Here is a 17268-nt window from a genome sequence, read left to right on the forward strand (position 1 = left end):
TTCAGAATCAAAACAACAGCAACAAAACAGAAAAACAACAAAAACAGATGTGGAAAACATCTGCTGTCTCTCTTTATGTAAAGTATATGGTTTTGTCTTAGCTATTCATGCTGCTGACTACATTAATTTATTGAGTAATTGTAATGGCCTAATCCTAGCAAAAGTAAACATGTATGATTTTATTACAGTGGTACTGGAAATCAATTATATAATATAGGTTCCTACTCTATTTAGGTTGGTCACCTACATTCACAGTTTCACAATTGTGTTATTTTTTCTTGTGTTGGCACCGTTGAATCTTATTCAGGCAGTTTGTGTCCATCTAGGCCCGTTAAACAACTTTGTGAGAGTGTGTGTGTGGATGTGTATACATATGTGTGCGTGACTAATAGCAGACATCAGAGAATCCAACTGATCTAGGGCACAAGGTGACCCTCCTTCTGTATCATTCACTCACTCACTCACTCACTCAGACATGCACACACACATACACACACCTTCTAAAACACCTGCTCAGCATTCTTGCACTCCACTTTATATTGCTGTTATTAGAGGGTACAGGTGTTGGATAGTAGTGTGTTCACTATCCATGTGTGTGAGCATGCATTTGTGTGTGTGCGCGCTGATGTTAATGGACTGCAAAGGTTAACACCAGGGGTTTATAGAAGGAGACAAGTAAACATGAGAGGGCAGTCCACTTTATTCTCATACCTGTGTCTCAAATGTAACAGCAGTGATATTGCAAAAAAAAATTATGAAAATGTAATGGGAGTAGAAAATGCACCTGTTGGCTGATGCTACAAGATGAAAGTACCATACATCAAATGACTGATGTATAAAGGGGGATTATTGCCAACAGAGATTGTATTTCAGCTGCATATATTTGAAGTTGTACAGGAGCAAGGATGTTTTATTCTCTAACTGGATAGCAGTCACCTCTTCTAAGGCTGCCAACAATCACCTAACCCTCTCACTTTGCCAACCACAAGTGCCTTGTTCATCTCCTCAGCCAATTAAGGGATCTTATCCTCCCTACTTGATAAAATAATTGCAAATTGGGTCCTATCTACTACTAGTGCTGTGCACCATCAAAGCCTCAGTTCATAAGCTTGCATAAGATTGCAGTCTGACAGTCCTGTAGTTTGAAACTGTGGTATATTTGCATATACCAGGCTATAAGGTACAATATAGGTTTAGAGTGATGGAACATATTTAAAATAAATAAGAATCACTATAATGTCGTCCAATACAAAAACTTCCTACACGAAATACCATGACAACTGAGCTTGGGATCAAAGTTGCTGGTCAAATCCTCAACTCTAACTAGCTGGCAAGATCTGTCAATCTTTGCAAGAACAATGAATAAGAAATACCAATTTCCTACTTCACTGAGAGCAGTTGAGGCACCCTTTAGCATGCAGCATATCATCCCCAGTTACTCTCAGTGGAGTTGCAGAAACAGACTGGTTGTATTGGGCAGTGAAATCCTGACACTGTATGTCTGTGTCAATAAAGACACATTAGGGTTTGTGCTTGCTTAAATCTAGACAGCAGGTACACACACAAAGAAACTGAGGCTGATTTTTTGTGTCTGTTGACTACTTGACTTGTTTTACAGAATTAAACTTTATTTTACAAGATGGCTACACAATTGTATGTGTTTTCCGTGCTCCCTCAAAGTATTTTTTTGTACATACTCATATATATGTGCGTGTGCATGTTCTCTACTTTTATTGTAGGATTGCTTGAAAAAAATACAAAGCCCTGGAGGTGACATGGAGGGAAAAAAAAAAATTAACAAAAAACGTACTGGGGACAAACACTTTTGCGAGATATTTATGAGATCTTGAATTTTTGCTAGATATTGAGTTTCATTTGCGAGATATCAAGTTGTATATGCAAGATCTCTCAAATCCAACAAACAAAAAGGCTACCCTTGTCAGCTTGTAGCGCGCTAGCTAAATTATTAATACAATTAATACATGCCAAAGTGAAGTGTTATAATGAACATTGTCGTTGACTGTTGATGTCAATAGTGCTAGTTTGTGTTGTCGTAGCAACATGCTTGTTCATGAGCTTCTTTCTCTTGTCTCTTACAAGTATAGCTAATGTAGTCTATGTGGTGAACTCATGAACTCACCGTTTCATTGTATAAAATATAACGGTAAACATTGTGTTTTCATTGTTCCTGATCATTTACATGTGTATCAAAATAAAAGATAAATGTATTTAGACAACCAAGGACATGTATTTATATCATGCTACCAGCTAAATAGTTAGCTACTAAGTATAGCCTGCAGCCATTGCCATCAACAGTCAACACTGTAACATTTCACTTTGGCATGAATTAATTAGTAATGCTTATCAAAATAAGCGTTGGATGTATTTAGACAACCAAGGAGATGTAATCATGTCATGCTAGATACTAGCAAGCAGGCTAGCTATGTTAGCTTTAGTGTTTGTTGGAATTACGAGATATTGCAAAGAAAACTCGACATCTCGCAAAACAAAGTCAAGATCTAGCAAATAAAACTCAATATCCTACAAAACAAAGTCAGGATTTCGCAAAAGTGTTTGTCCCCAGTACATGTATTTCTCACCCACATGTCACCTCCAGGGCATTGTGAAAAAGGGTAAGGGCTAGGTTTTTGTACTGTAAGTGTGTGCAAACGTGCATGTGTGTGTGTGTAAATTTGTATTTCTATCTTTCTTTCAGGTTGTCGGGCAGTAATGTCCCCTCTCCCATTGTTAGCAACAAAAACTGGCTCCGACTGCATTTTATGACTGATAGCAACCACCGTTACCGTGGTTTCAGCGCACATTATCAAGGTAAGATTACTACATGCAGCGAGACAAGCATCTAGATATGCACGCTTGCACACATATGCATAAATAGTGCTCATTTATGACAGTATCCCCAGATGTATTTGTGTGTGATAATGACAGCTCTTTTCAAAGTTCTGTTTAAGATACTTTGCCATTTTTTTTTTTTTTTTTGCCTTTTGGTTTTTCTGTTTATCTCTGCTGCTTTTTTCCCTTTTCAACCGTCATTTTCCCCCCATCAACTTGCCTCTAACTCCCTTTAATTACGCTTGTTGACTCCAATATCCCGTCTCTTTTCTACTACAGTTTCTCTAACTGTCTCCATCTTTCGGCATCTTCCCTCCGTCTAGTTTTCTATTTTTTCTCTCTTGAGTAACTGCTCATGGGCATACAGTTAGATTTCTTTGACACGAACCCTAACTAGTGGAAAACATTAAGGAAATTAATTTGGCAACGTCCACGTTTCTCTACAGTGATGAGAACTGAATGTGTGTGAAGCAACAGCACAGACATGCTGGAACAGAAAGGGTTTATTTTTTACTTGTTTTTCATACTCTCCAATGTTTTGTTTTAGTCTCAGATCACCTCTTGTTTGGTAGTTTTAAAGAGTCACTAGTCAATGATGCGTAAAGTCCATTCAACATCACAATGTCCACCGGGCATGGAGCTGGGTTTGATATTGTCACGGCCGGAGGCATGTAGTGCCCCAGCAGTACAGTTGGAAACAGAGTGTGATTGACATACACTATCAGTAGGTGTTTTATGGGCTGGCATCAATCATGGTCAACCAATTGGCTCCTCTAATCCACTTTAGTTAACATACTTGGAATGTTTGTTTATTGTTGTGTGTTTATTGTTGTAAAGTTAAACTAGCTTAAACTAAAATCATGGAAACAGTACAGTGTTCCGTGCTCCACGTGTCATTTACCTGGTCTGAGAAGGCAGGCAGCACAAGTGTAAATCCTGCTCATGCTTGACACCAACATTGCCCTGTGCCACTTGATTATTACTGACACACTCCCTACTGTGCCTCGCCGCTTACTTCACAGCACATGCAATTTCACAGCAGCTCACAAAATACCAGGCATACTCGGGCAAGACAAATACGGTGTGCACCCATCCAACCTGCCACCTCTCATGTAATATAGACACATTATGTTAGTGTTTACATGCCATGTTTTATAAAGACACAGTAATACAATGGAATGCAATCCTCTTAGTGCATTCTTCTCGTTTGAATTCCAATATTTATTTAATACTTATTATCACTATTTCTTACACACACACACACACACAAAATGGTGTATTTTTCATACATACCGTTTAACACTCATGGTGCTTTTTTAAAGTAATGGTCATTTGCTCATCTTTGTAGGGCCTTTGCCAGTTCTCACTGTCATCACTGAGAAACCTTTCTGAATATCTTTGAATTGATATTCATATTTCTTCAGACAGACAAGTTGTGGTTTCCCCACATGAAATTGGAGCATCCCAGATACTTTCTATTAAGGTAGAAATTAGTATTAGGCGACATGGTGGCCCATGTTTGCGTTGGTTTCCTCCGGGTGCTCCGGTTTCCCCCAACATAAAAAAACATGTACTAGGTTCTCCAGTCAGTGTCCTGGATCAAGGCACTGGCTCAGATCTGGAGTTGTTCCTCATGCGCTGTAAATGGCTGCCTACTGCTCCCTTGAGGGATGGGTTAAATGCAGAGAATGAATGTGACAATAAAGTAACTTTACATTTACCTTAGTATCTTTACATTAAGCAAGAGCTTAATGAAATCAGTGTAAAAATATTGTTTATATAAATGTTCCAACTCTTTAACCAGCAATTTAATTCCAGCTGTTTTCTTCTCTAAATGGTGTTTAGTGTTTATTGAGATTACTTTCATTAAATATTTAGATTTGAGAAGCAGGTTTCTTTATGACCCAGCAAATGTTTAGTCCCATGTAAATGTTTGGTCGCATGTGCCATATGCAGGACTGTGGTCAATTAAGTAATTGAAACTGCAATTAATTTACTTCATGATTTTATAATAACTCTGCATAATTTTCTAATTTGTTGGCATGCCCAACTTATTAGGTTGAATGTGACCCCATTAAAAATAGTTGGATTTTTAAAGGATGCCCACTATGGAAGGATGTTTGTGTGGTTCTCTTCGTAGTGGCCACTGTGAACTATGTCACCATGCCAAAAAAAAACATCCACTTGCAGATTTGAATTTTAACGTCAAACCAGTATTCTTAATGTGGACATGCAGGCAGCATAAAGTACATTGTAAAAAAGGACCTTTTAGAAAGTTAAGATCGTTATTAAACCTCATCCTTCTTTCCCCTTCCTCCAACACAACTTTCCTTCCTCTCATTCTTCTCCTTTAATTTTTTCCTTCCTCTTCCTCCTCTCCCCTTCTTTCCTCCCTGATCATCTCTTCCCTCTCTTCTTTTCCTCATCCCTCTTAACTACCTCTCTCTTGATTCTCTCGGGCGTTCGTCTTGATTGATTGAATGACAACCGAACCCCTTCCCTTGAGATTTGCTTTTAATTGGTTTAATTGAACTTTATAAGTTTAAAAGGTTAATCAACATGTTAATGGGGTTCTCAGTGTGATAGGTTAGTTGATTAATTAATGGAGTTCTTAACAAGCTGTTGATTAATTGGCTTCTGTCAGCTGTCAGTCATCTCCAGTACCTTATTGGTTCTTAAACATTAGCAGGAGGACAGGTTGAGTGCCTGAAAAAGTTACTCCGAATGAGAAACAAATTGTTATTGTTGAAATCGTCACACATTGTTTTTTAAGAATCTTGCAGGTTAATGTTATAGGACAGCTCTAAAAACTTTTGAATCCATGAATATATTCTCACACAGTCCATTTTTCTTTGAAATAGTTTAATTTCAGTGCCTATGGATTCAAGTAAACCAACCAGTGAGAAAAATGAATGCATTACCTTAATTTATTTTTGTTATCTGTATGTTAACATTACTTCACTATAAGTTGGGAAATGGTTGTTGTTTGTGTCAGTGTGCATTGAGGATAGATGAATATTTTGATCGCAGAATTGCCAATTGCCAGTACTTGCTGATTAATAGATCCCATATTTATTCCATACCTTAGGACCACTTGTAAACCACTGAAAAAAAGGAAACTTACAAATATAGAGTGGTGATTGGATTTTTTCTGGACTCATTAACCTTAAAAGATGATAATATTTTGTATTTTATTCTGTTTCTAGTATACTTTTATTGTCCTTTGTTCCACTGCATTTATTATGCTTCTACCTCTTCAGATTTACACTTTAATTAGCATTCTTAAGACATTCATCAACTTTACTTTATTATAAACCATTCCACTTAATGATAATCCTTTTATTTTTGTTTTACTTTGACTATAATTCTACCCCGCAAGCCATATGCTGTTCTGGTCTACTAAATTCTACTTGTCTCCAGGAGAATACATTATAATGGCAAAGCCCTCCGGCAGGGTTAGTTAAGTTTAGTGGCAAACACTGTATGAAAACAATTCCAAATTTGTCTCTGAGAGACTAAATGAACAAATATGCTTTGGCAAGGTTAGTAGAGTTCATAAGACACTGCTACAAGATCTCAGGGGGAGACGTTTGGCTCTAGGTGCTGCCAGCTAGCTGGACAGACTGTGTGTGTGTGAAAAAAAACCTCTTCCTTTAGCTGCTGCCCAAATGATAAAGTTCAGAATTGATAATAATCTGCTAATGATTTTCATCCGCAGATAATTTCCAGAGAAGCACGGGCAGAGAGAATGAAAAAAGAACATCACAAATGACAACAGAGAAAAAGAGAGAGAAAAGGTGGTGAAACAGTGTGAAGATCCAGAAAATAGATTGAAAGAGAAAGGGAGATGAAACCAAAAAAAAAGACAATAGATAGCCAGAGAGAGATGGGTGGTTGAAGGGGACAAGCCATTTGGCAGTAAGGTTTGGCTGAATATTTAACTATTAACACTGAGAGTTTTTAATGTCCCGCTGTCATAAACGGCTGTTATTGACCAGTTTAGAGGAACAGGAAGCGAATGTTGTCTTGGATACAGGAAAGGCATGTTTGTCTATTTAGTTATACAAAGCTGGCAGCTCCTCTGCATGGCTAAACAGAATTTACAGAGTTAATTGTCCATTTGTAGTCTTAATTGATGCTTCAAAATGATTCACAATGGTGAGGTTTTAAAACATGCCATAGACCTAAATTAGGAATTAACCATTACAATTCACAAATTTCTCCTAAGGACATGGTGGTGTTTGTAAAGGGAGAAATCACTCCTATTTTCATAATCCACATTTGAATCTCAATATCTCAGTTAGCCCTGATGATATTTACAGTAATTACAAATATCTATAAACAAAGGCTTTTCACTTCAGTCACTTTCAGTGCACCCTCATATAGAAAGCTTATACAGTATGTGATTGCTGAGTGTGTTTTGGAACATGCTATAGGGTCTTACTCTAGTACTTTAAATCAGAATAAATGTAGTCCGTCACCCTAGGAAGTGCTGTAAATTAATTTAATCAAGCTCATACTCACTTCATGTCGTTTAAGGACGTTTAAGTGTGGAGTCTCTCGGAAGGAAGACATTTGGACATGTGTTATTCAATTGTTGTTGATGTGGACTGAAAACGTCCTTTTTATGCATTTCTTGATACAACTTGCTCAAAAGATTTCAAATCATGTACAGTATATACTTAGTGTATAACCGTTACTAATATGTATAAAATATTCTTGCTACACAAAGAATGCATAATATAAAAATCCAAAGTCCTTGTCGGCCTTTAGACAATATCTTTACCATGTATTAATTATTAATTGTTTCAACAGTATATTAATCAGGAAAGAAATGTAGATACTATTTTTGTAATAATTCAAAAGACTTTTATATTGACCCCGTCAATTAGACCTATTTGGATGGGGTTAACACCCTACAAATAGCAGAGTTTCTGACATCTCCCTAGGAAGGCTAATGGGTGATGGAAAGAAATTATCATTTGTTGAAATCAGTTCCCGGTTTAGTCATTGGATAATAACTAAGGTGGAACCCTTATGTGATGATCAAATTAGACAGATAATTGTCTTCCTGCTTGAACTTTTGCTAAAAGCTTTATTACTGTAATTATTGTTTGAGACCTAACGGCATTTACACTGAAACAACAAATTAGATAGGAGTCTTTATGGCACAAGTTTGATTTTTTTCATTTAATTTCTACAGATCACATTTTGAGTTTTAGTAGCTTGAGTAAGAGCAGCTTATATAGAAACTATAGTTTGCATGTTTCAATCTTTGGACAGGTTGGGAAAACCGTGTTGGGGTAAAAGTGAGTGATGCTCAGTTCTGGAACCCAGATCTTGCATTGCCATGTGTAGTGATCCACTGTGGAAGATCAAGCCAGCTTCCAGATGTGACTGGGTTACAGTATGGTCTCACCCCCTAGCAAATACTCTTAGGCTGCAGATGGAAATGGGAATGTGTTCTCAGTCATCTTGCTTGTTAAATAAAAATAAATGAAAACATTAACAGCTCTCCCCCAAAGCAAGGAAACAGTGATTCATGTTGCCAAATAAACAAAAGTTGTCAACCGCCACAGGAGAATATATGGGAACACAATTTTACATTGATCTTACCCTTTAGATAGGTCAACTTTCATCAGTTTCTGATTTTTTTTCAAGAAAAGTATTCTCATTATGTAATTATTTATAACAAGAACTAGGGGGAAGAGCAGTGGACACCTAGTCAATGAGTCACACATACATTCAGTGAGTCAGCTACAGTTCATACAGGCAACTGCAAAAGATATATGCATTAAATACAAAAATATAATTGAATGATAAAAAAAAAAGCTGTGATTGTAACCCATCCCCCAAACAGTGCTTATCCAATCGTAGCCTAGCAACCGTAACCGAGGACGGCATGCCTGTAAAGCTCTGGATATCTCCAATTGTCAAAGTGGTGTGCATGGGGCACTATCATTAACTGAGTTTGGAGGGTCAGTTGTCACTTTTCCAAAAACACAAGATGTCTTTAATAAGCTTATAGTAGCCTAGCATTACTTCCAAGGTAGTCTATATCCATAACGTTCCGGGATTGCTCCAAAGCTGACGGAATTTCTGCTGGAAATCACTCTTTTCGGCCAGATGTCCCTTCCCTTACACTTTCTTTGTGTTGGAATTTTAATTTCTGTTCGATTTATGACGACTATGGTTACCTGCTCTTCAGATCTCTGAAGGGTAAATCCAGACAGCTAGCTAGACTATCTGTCCAATCCAAGTTTTCTGTTGCATGACGAAAACGACATTCAAATGTACACATGTTCCACCAAAACAAGTTCCTTCCTGAGGCTATTTTGCAGTGGCTCCGTTCCTCCGTCCGGCGCTTAGCCCCGCCCATGATGATTGTGATTGGTTTAAAGAAATGCCACTAAACCAGAGCACGTTTTTCTCCCATCCCGGAATGCTGTGTGGACAAGCCAGACCCCCCTCCGCAGCGCTGTAAAGGAAGGTCTGGCAAGAGACTAATTCCAAGGTGAAAGTGTGCACCATTCACTTGTTACATTAGTTACATTACTACATAATAAAAAAAGCCCAGTTTATGAATAGCACATTTGCTGTGTAGTATTTCCCCACTGTGTGTAGTAATCAGAGTGTAGGCTAACACAATCAGCCATTCATTTTGCCAGACAGCTAGATGCAGTTTTTCATCTGGAGCCTTGGGAAACAAATGGCAGTGCACACCATAGATCTATGGTGCACAGTGCACACCATCACACATTAGAAACCAGCTACATACATACAGTGTAGTTGTCATTCACAAAGTCATCCAGTCGATCAGAATTGTACTACTTTTGCACTTAGTGAAAGTAGCCAGGTTAACAGTGTCAGGTAAAAGCCCAGAGTGTTTAGTCAGCCAGTCTGTCAACCATTTGGTCTGGCAGTCAGCCAGTAAGCGGGTCAGTCAGCCAACTAGCCATCTAATTAATTGAATAGTTGCCAGTCTTTCCATTAACTGTACACATTTTATTCTGAACACTGAGAAATAATGTCTGGCTGTTATTAATGAACATTAACATTACAGAAAGTGGTGGTGGATGGGGCAGAACAAGTGTGGAGAGATCCTGGCAGTGCTTCAAAGTCAGGATGTCTCAGTTTACCTGAAAACACGATGATTAAAAGCACGAAATGAACCTCACTCCATGTCTAAATCTGTTAAATAGACTTAAAAGGAGAAAGTTTGATCAGTATTCGAAGCAAACGGCAGGGAGGGGCAGAATCAAAAATGACGGAATGGATATGATTCAGAGAGAAATATACCGGGTCATCTGAGGATCCTTATTACTGCTATAATGCATAGGTAACGTTATAGTCAGGGACATGTACAGACAGTTGTAGGAGCTATTGCTCTAATCTGGAAAAAGCCAACAGCCTCCCCCCTATATAGATATAGATACAGACACAATTTACTGTGTATTTATTATTAATGAAACATTTGTTTTTAATAAGTTTTTAGCCTACTCCCACTTAAAGAAAATACCCCTGATAAAATTCCTTCTTCACATTAAATGAATAATGTAGGATGGTTGCTTGACATTATCAAATTCTTCTCTCACAGCTGTCCTGCTGACATTGTTAATCCACCTCTGCAAAGTTGCAGATCTTTTAGCTGCTTCAGTGAGCTCTGTCTCTCTCTTCTTCAGTCATCTTTGTTGTGAAGGAGCACACAAAACTAACATTTCAACTTTCACTTTCACGAACGTCACATCTGATTATTGGTTGAAAACTCATGTAACATATTGACTGTAAACAACATATAAGCTAGCATGATTCAACAGCCCAAACATCACATCCTTGAGCCTGTCTCTTCTCTACAGAATGCACACTCATGTAACGGACGTGACGTAGCTACGTTAGCCTGCTGCTGCAACGTACGCTATGTCATTAGCTTTGGTTGATAACGTAGCATTTTACCTTGATACAAGGCAATGCTGCGTGACGTGATGCACATGTTACAAGCTGAAGTTGCCGCTTATTCAAAGCTCAAGTGGATTTTTTTGGTTACTATTCACAGGGCATTTGTCATATTCTCCATAACTTTAAAAACTGATGTGAAGGCAGTAGGGCTTGCGCTGCTCCATGTGTGAGAAAATAAACAAAGTCACATGACTGGGGGCAGAGAGCATCGCTGAAGGCAAGATTGAATGATATAGCAAATTTAATTTGATTTATCTTGAGTAATGATGGGCGTATTTTCGTGTTAATGAAGCCACAACAGCAAAAAAAGAAAGAAAGTTTATTTAAACTCTTTTGCCAGAGGGGCAGCTAATGCAATCACGGCGTACGGGCAGTAGCCCGTACCTGTGCAGGTCCCTTTTTTATAGTACAGTTACAGATCATGTACCCTGGTATTGTAAATGATTGATAACGTCTTTTACATGTATTTACACACCCCTAAAGCTGTGTCACTGTAGAGGTCTGGCTGAAAGCAGAGCCAGTGCGTGCTTTGGAGATCTCTTTCCGCATTTCACAGCATATTTTCTATTTTCACATATTTTTCTATTTTAAAATTGAACACAAATCCAGATGCTAGCAGTTGCATTGCAAATTGCATTGTTCCACAAATATTGTAATATTTTTTGATATACATCTATCACCAGTCATATTTTTCAGCTTTTAAGTGATAAACTGCATTCAGATGAAATGATCCAGCCATTCGCGGCAGGGTTGTGCGGTGGAAAGAGTGTCTCTTAAATGGCCCATCTGTGTGACGTCCTGTTGGCCTCTTTAACCCACCAATGTAACACAAGTAGAATTTACAATTCACAATTTTTTTTTCCATCAGATTATTTATAGATTATGACATTTACGACCGCACTTGAGGCAGCTTCATTTCAAAGATGAAGAGACAACTGATTGTACTTTGTGCTGGAGCTTGTTGCAGAAAACCTTCAGCTGTTACATAAACTTCTGGACAGTTATGCGCTCCATAATACTTCAAAACTTTCTTGTGGCAGCGATAGAAACAAAGCTGTCTACTGTTTAGCGTCCAGGACTCTTAAGGTGTCCATATTTTGAAAAAAATCACTTTTCTGGAATTTGGGCTGTCCATCCACCATCTGTCCTGTTTTGAGTGAGATACAGGTTTCTGAATGTCCTCTGCCTTCAGTCTCCGGGTAAGCTGTTCAAAATCTGCACGGCTTTCTACGTCACTAGCCAAGGCAAGGTGGCTAACCGTAGCATACTAGCACTAGAATGCTAACTCATTCTCATTGGCAAAACATGGCTACAACACACACTAGTTCAGGCTTATCTACAAAAGAACTACTTACATGTCCCTGTTCTGCAGGTATTCCACAACTGCGCCCTCGTTTAGAAGTTTCCCAGCTAATCCTGCCTTGTACTTACCAAAATTGGAAAAACACTAGCTAGCTGATGTTATCATTAACTAGGTACTGCGCATGTGCAACTCTCAAGAAAGATAGTAAAGAAGTAAGATGTCTCACTCTGTAGCTAAAACAAATGAGATGTCTCACTCTTTAGCTGAAACAGAGACCCAAACACACAGGGTGAAAAGAGGATCTGCAGCAATGTGCAGTACAACAAAAATATGGTGTTTTTTGAAAATGTAACCATGTAAACCAATTCTGGTACAACCTCAAAATACAATTATGAACCCAAAAATTTGCATAATATGAGTGCTTTAAAACGGCTTTAAAACAAAGTCTGATCGGCAGTTACATTATTGAGTGATGACAGGTTACGTTTCCCCAAAAGTTGAATCTGTCTGACTTTTCGCTGCAGATTGCTGCGTTTTTTGTGGGACTGCTGCAGGCTATGTTCACTCAGTTTTGAGCATCAAATACTCACACCCTATTGACAAAAACAGTAATGGTTGTCATTCGGTGTTCTCAGAGAGAACCATGGTCATCTTGAATTCATGTCACTCATAATGTTTTGCTCATTCGCTCATCATTCAATAAAAGTAAGTAGCTATCTGAGTGGTCCAGAGGCAGCTGTTGGAGGCACCTTCAGTCCAAATCACAAGCAACAAAAGAGGGGATGCCACGGCACAGCCTGTAAAAGGCTCAGCTGGATTAGGATGGCACAATAAATTATATTGCTGTTGTATGCTTTTTTATTACAGTAATACGGCTGTATTGTTATGGTATGACACAGGAGACTATTTTGTGTTGAGCCCACAGGGACGGTCTATCTGAGGTTTTAGAAATTATTCCAGTTTGTTTAACTGTAATGTAACTAGGAAGGAACAGGAAGATGAAACATGATGGAATTATACCTGTGACAGAATGTAGGGAGGTGTTGGACTGACTGCTCTTACTGACCTTCAGTCATCACCTCAAAATCAATAGGCTCTTTCGGCATCCAAAACTTTTTTTACAAAGCATTTTTTTCACCAACATCAGCATAATGAAAATGTCACACTTATCTTCTCATTCCTTTATTTCAGTGGGATCTTGACCCTGACCCTTACCTGTGACTATTTTTACAATAACCCCTGCACAGAAAATAGCAACAATGTGATACATTGTAGCAGCTTTCCTCTTCAATGCAAATGTATACCTCTAAATCAATTTTAAGTTGATGTAAAGAAGATCTGCAAAGACCTGACAAACTGCACTCATACATTCTGTGACACTGTTTCCTTACTCAGACATGTGTGCTGCAATAATTACTATGGCCTGGGCGACCATATAGCTCAGTTTGTAGACTAGGCGCCCATATGTAGAGGTTTACTTCTCGACGCAGTGGGCCCAGGTTTGACTCCAAACTGCGGCCCTTTGCTGCATGTCAAATATGCAAATATGTAAAATAAAGGCAGAAAATGCCCAAAAGAAATAACCTGGAAAAAAAGAAATAAATAATACCATGCTGTGAAGGCAAACATATGTTTAAAGGCTGTTTAGATTTTGAAACCTTTTATTTTATCATTGAAAAATAAGGTAAATACATAGCACTCATTTTGATCAGGAGTACAGCAAATACTGAGGGTTACTTTGATTAGATATTCTGTTCACACTTATCCCTGCATGGTACTCTGCTCTAATGCCCAACCCTACACCCTCAACACCTGGCTGTGAATATGTGTGTTTGTGAATTGTGTCGCTGTGCATGCCTGTATGTGTGCTGAGAGCTGTGTCCTTGGACATATGTCTCTGTCTGTGTTCCTGTACACAAACACATGTCTAAACTCACTTTTGTCGCCGCTGGTGTGTCTCCTGCTCTGTATACATGTCTGTGCATTTACAAATGTGTGTTTCTGTATGTGTGTGTATCTACTTTAAGTTGATAAATCTATCAATATGTGTGCTTCTTTGTATATGTAATGAGTGTGTGCAGCTGTGTGTGTTTGTTTGCATCTAAGTGTATGTATGTATGGCTGTGTGTGTACGTGTCTGTGTGCGTGCCAAATTGGCTTGTGTCTATGCGTTGCTACGCAAGTAAGAACAATCGGTTTTCTTCCCTGCGGCAGAACCTACCAATCACATCCCTCCATCATCTCTCTTCATTACGTATTCATGAGTTTCTGTGTCTGCAGGGCGGTGATTGGCTCTTAATGAACAACTGACGGCATTATCAGTCAATAGCCAATGCTATGGCAACAAAATAAGTCAGTCAGTACAAAAGAAACACCCGTCAACCACGGGTACGGAAACATTATTCAACTCGAGCAGTGAGACAGTATGCCCCTCAGGGAGGCTGACATATTAGATATTGTCGACTGCATGGTACCTTTGATATGACTCTCAAACCTGCTCGTGATCAAGTGAACGCATCTTGAAATGCTCGAAATAATTACAGCCCAGAAATACAGAGAATTTAGCACATGTAGTATACACCATGTAGTTTTTATGTAAATAAATCCCCAAGTCTTATTCCTTGTCAAGTTTAGCTTAAGAACCATTAGTCAAACTGCGTACAGAGACACTGTATGCCTCAGGGGGTTCATATGAGCTCATAAATCTATAAACTACTCCTTTATCATCTTTTATGTTATTTAGGAGCCTGCATTTTACCAGTACTGGCTTTCATTGTTGACTCATTTTTCTGCTGTTGCTATATCAAAAGGGCAGGGAATGTACTACATACACGATCTGGTGATATTGGATAACTGTTGGTCTGTGGTTACAAAATGGTTCATCAGATGTGGAGGATGTCTAAAGCACTGACATCTATTTCCACCCACTAATTGCACTCCCTAATTGTATATAATTACACTGTGATTAACTCAAGGTAGGCAGAGGTATATATTGAGCATTGTAGCCTACACAGTCTTTAATATTTCTATTACACCTTCTGTATAGTTTAAATACCATTTTAGCCAGGTACATGTGTATTAAACACATACATTACATATCAGTTGTTATGGAGAATAACATATTTTATACGTATATTAAATGTGACACTTGGTAAATTACAAAATGCACAATTAAACCTTCTGGTCCTGTGTCCTCTAGTAGTCATTTTTATTAGCATTAGCAGATTTCATGTCATCTAAATTAATGGTTTGACATTTTACGAAATACCACTCTCACATGTATGTGTTAAATGTAAAGCTGCTGCCAGCAGCCGGTTATCTTAGCTTAGCATAAAGACTGTAAGAGTGATAAAACAGCTGGTCTGGCTCGGTTTTTGCTCATATTTGCTGAACTTCCTTCTCATCTTACTGTCTCTAACTCTATTTTCCAAAATGTCAAACTTTTGCTTGTAAATTCATAAGCATTTGTTGCTGATTTAACACCTATCACAACATGGTTTCATTTATGACTGATTAGTCATCAATCTTAACCATTTTTTTTTACTTAAACAGCCAATGGATCCAATCTAAACTATTAACAGGACAGGTTTTACAGTGAATGAATTTGCGCAGATACAAACTAATTTGACTTCCAACCATGTTTGGCCCAGATATTTCAATGTGGCTGCCTAAAAGGATTTACAATCAGGTTTGAAAACTTTGATCTACAGTATATCAGGGCTAGCCCTCTTTCTCATAATTAACAGGATGAATGTTCTTAATTTCTGACACTGGGGTCAAATAAAAGTATAATTTCAAGGCAGCCAAAATATGTAACATATTGTTTCTCACTCATTTATGTTCTTATTTACTATTTGTGCTACTTTTTCTTTTAGGGACTCAGATGACAACTACACTGTAGATGGGCTTTATGCATTCAAAATTGTTGCGATGTCTGCAATGCAATGGAACGGAAAATGTATTAATTCTTGTGAGCTATATTTTTAAATACAGCTGTCCGTAGTTGTTTATAATTGTTGGTGAAATGGCCTGAAGACATATGGATAAGCCAGGGACGTATGAATCTCTACTGTTAAATATGAATAAACACAGTGTAAGTTTCCCCTTGTTTTGAATAGCTATGCCACCAGTTTCAGGATAAATACATTGAACTATTTGTGTAGGTGGAGTGCTGTGAAGGTTGTGAAAGTGTTTTTGCCTTTCGTTTATGTGTGTATTGTGTTTCACTGCTGTGATACATGATGTGCTTGGAGGCAGATCATTAATGGAGAATTCATGACAGAAATCATTTTAAGGTGTAAGTGGGTGTAAAGGAAATTTACATTTGTTCATGATTAGTTTAACTTATTGACAAAGAGTTTTAACTTTTTAAAGATTACTTTTGGGCTTTTCTGCCTTTCATTTTTTTTCAACAGGACAGTTAAGTGAGAAAGGGGAGAGACATGTAGGAAATCGTCACAGGTCAGATTTGAACCCTGGACCTCTGCGACGAGATATAAACCTCTCAGTACAGTGTGCCTGCTCTGCCACTGAGCCAACCTGCCACGACAAAGAGTCTCAACTTAAAAAAGAGTATACGCTAGAGGCGACGTCATTACATATGTGAACATTATAGCACATCAAAATACATCCAAATGTGCTTTGAAACCAAACTCTATTAAGTTGTGATCTGGAAGTATCACAGTGGCCCTTTTAAAGTACAAAATCCTGTATTTTTATTTACTGCAGTAAAGGAACATGATTTTCCATCCCCTCGGCTCCCACAAAGGGACATTCTAAGCTGAACCTCAATACAAAAGTGAAATAAATCGAACCACAAAGTTTAGCTTTTATTTTGAGTTGCACTGCCTATAGTTAGATGACAACCATGTAAGTTACTATACTGTGTGTTGAAGTGTTTTGCACAAGGTATTTTTGTCAAAGCAGCAAACGGGATAAAGGGGTGTGGTTTAATTAAGGAGGGATCCCTTTTAGTTTATGAACGAACATGATGTGTTAGCACATGTTTCATTCAAATTGAGTATTACTGAGTGGCAATCGGTATCTCTCGCTCTTCTCACGCGTACACAGAGAGACACACACACAGGCACAAACACAGGCACAAACACACTCTCCCACACACACACACACACACACACACACACACACACACACACACA

At 38.2% G+C, this 17268-nt stretch overlaps 1 protein-coding gene across 1 annotated transcript in view; it reads left to right on the forward strand.

The window, feature by feature from the left end:
- Window positions 1–17268, forward strand: part of LOC116701449 (CUB and sushi domain-containing protein 3) — a gene marked incomplete at its 5' end in the record, with an annotated part of 211419 nt that overhangs the window by 59525 nt on the left and 134626 nt on the right. The window contains 1 exon segment of the mRNA XM_032535155.1: window positions 2717–2829. Coding sequence (XP_032391046.1) covers window positions 2717–2829 — 113 coding nt within the window.

This window comes from Etheostoma spectabile, chromosome 14 (assembly GCF_008692095.1).
Source record: "Etheostoma spectabile isolate EspeVRDwgs_2016 chromosome 14, UIUC_Espe_1.0, whole genome shotgun sequence".
Taxonomy (NCBI): Eukaryota; Metazoa; Chordata; class Actinopteri; order Perciformes; family Percidae; genus Etheostoma; species Etheostoma spectabile.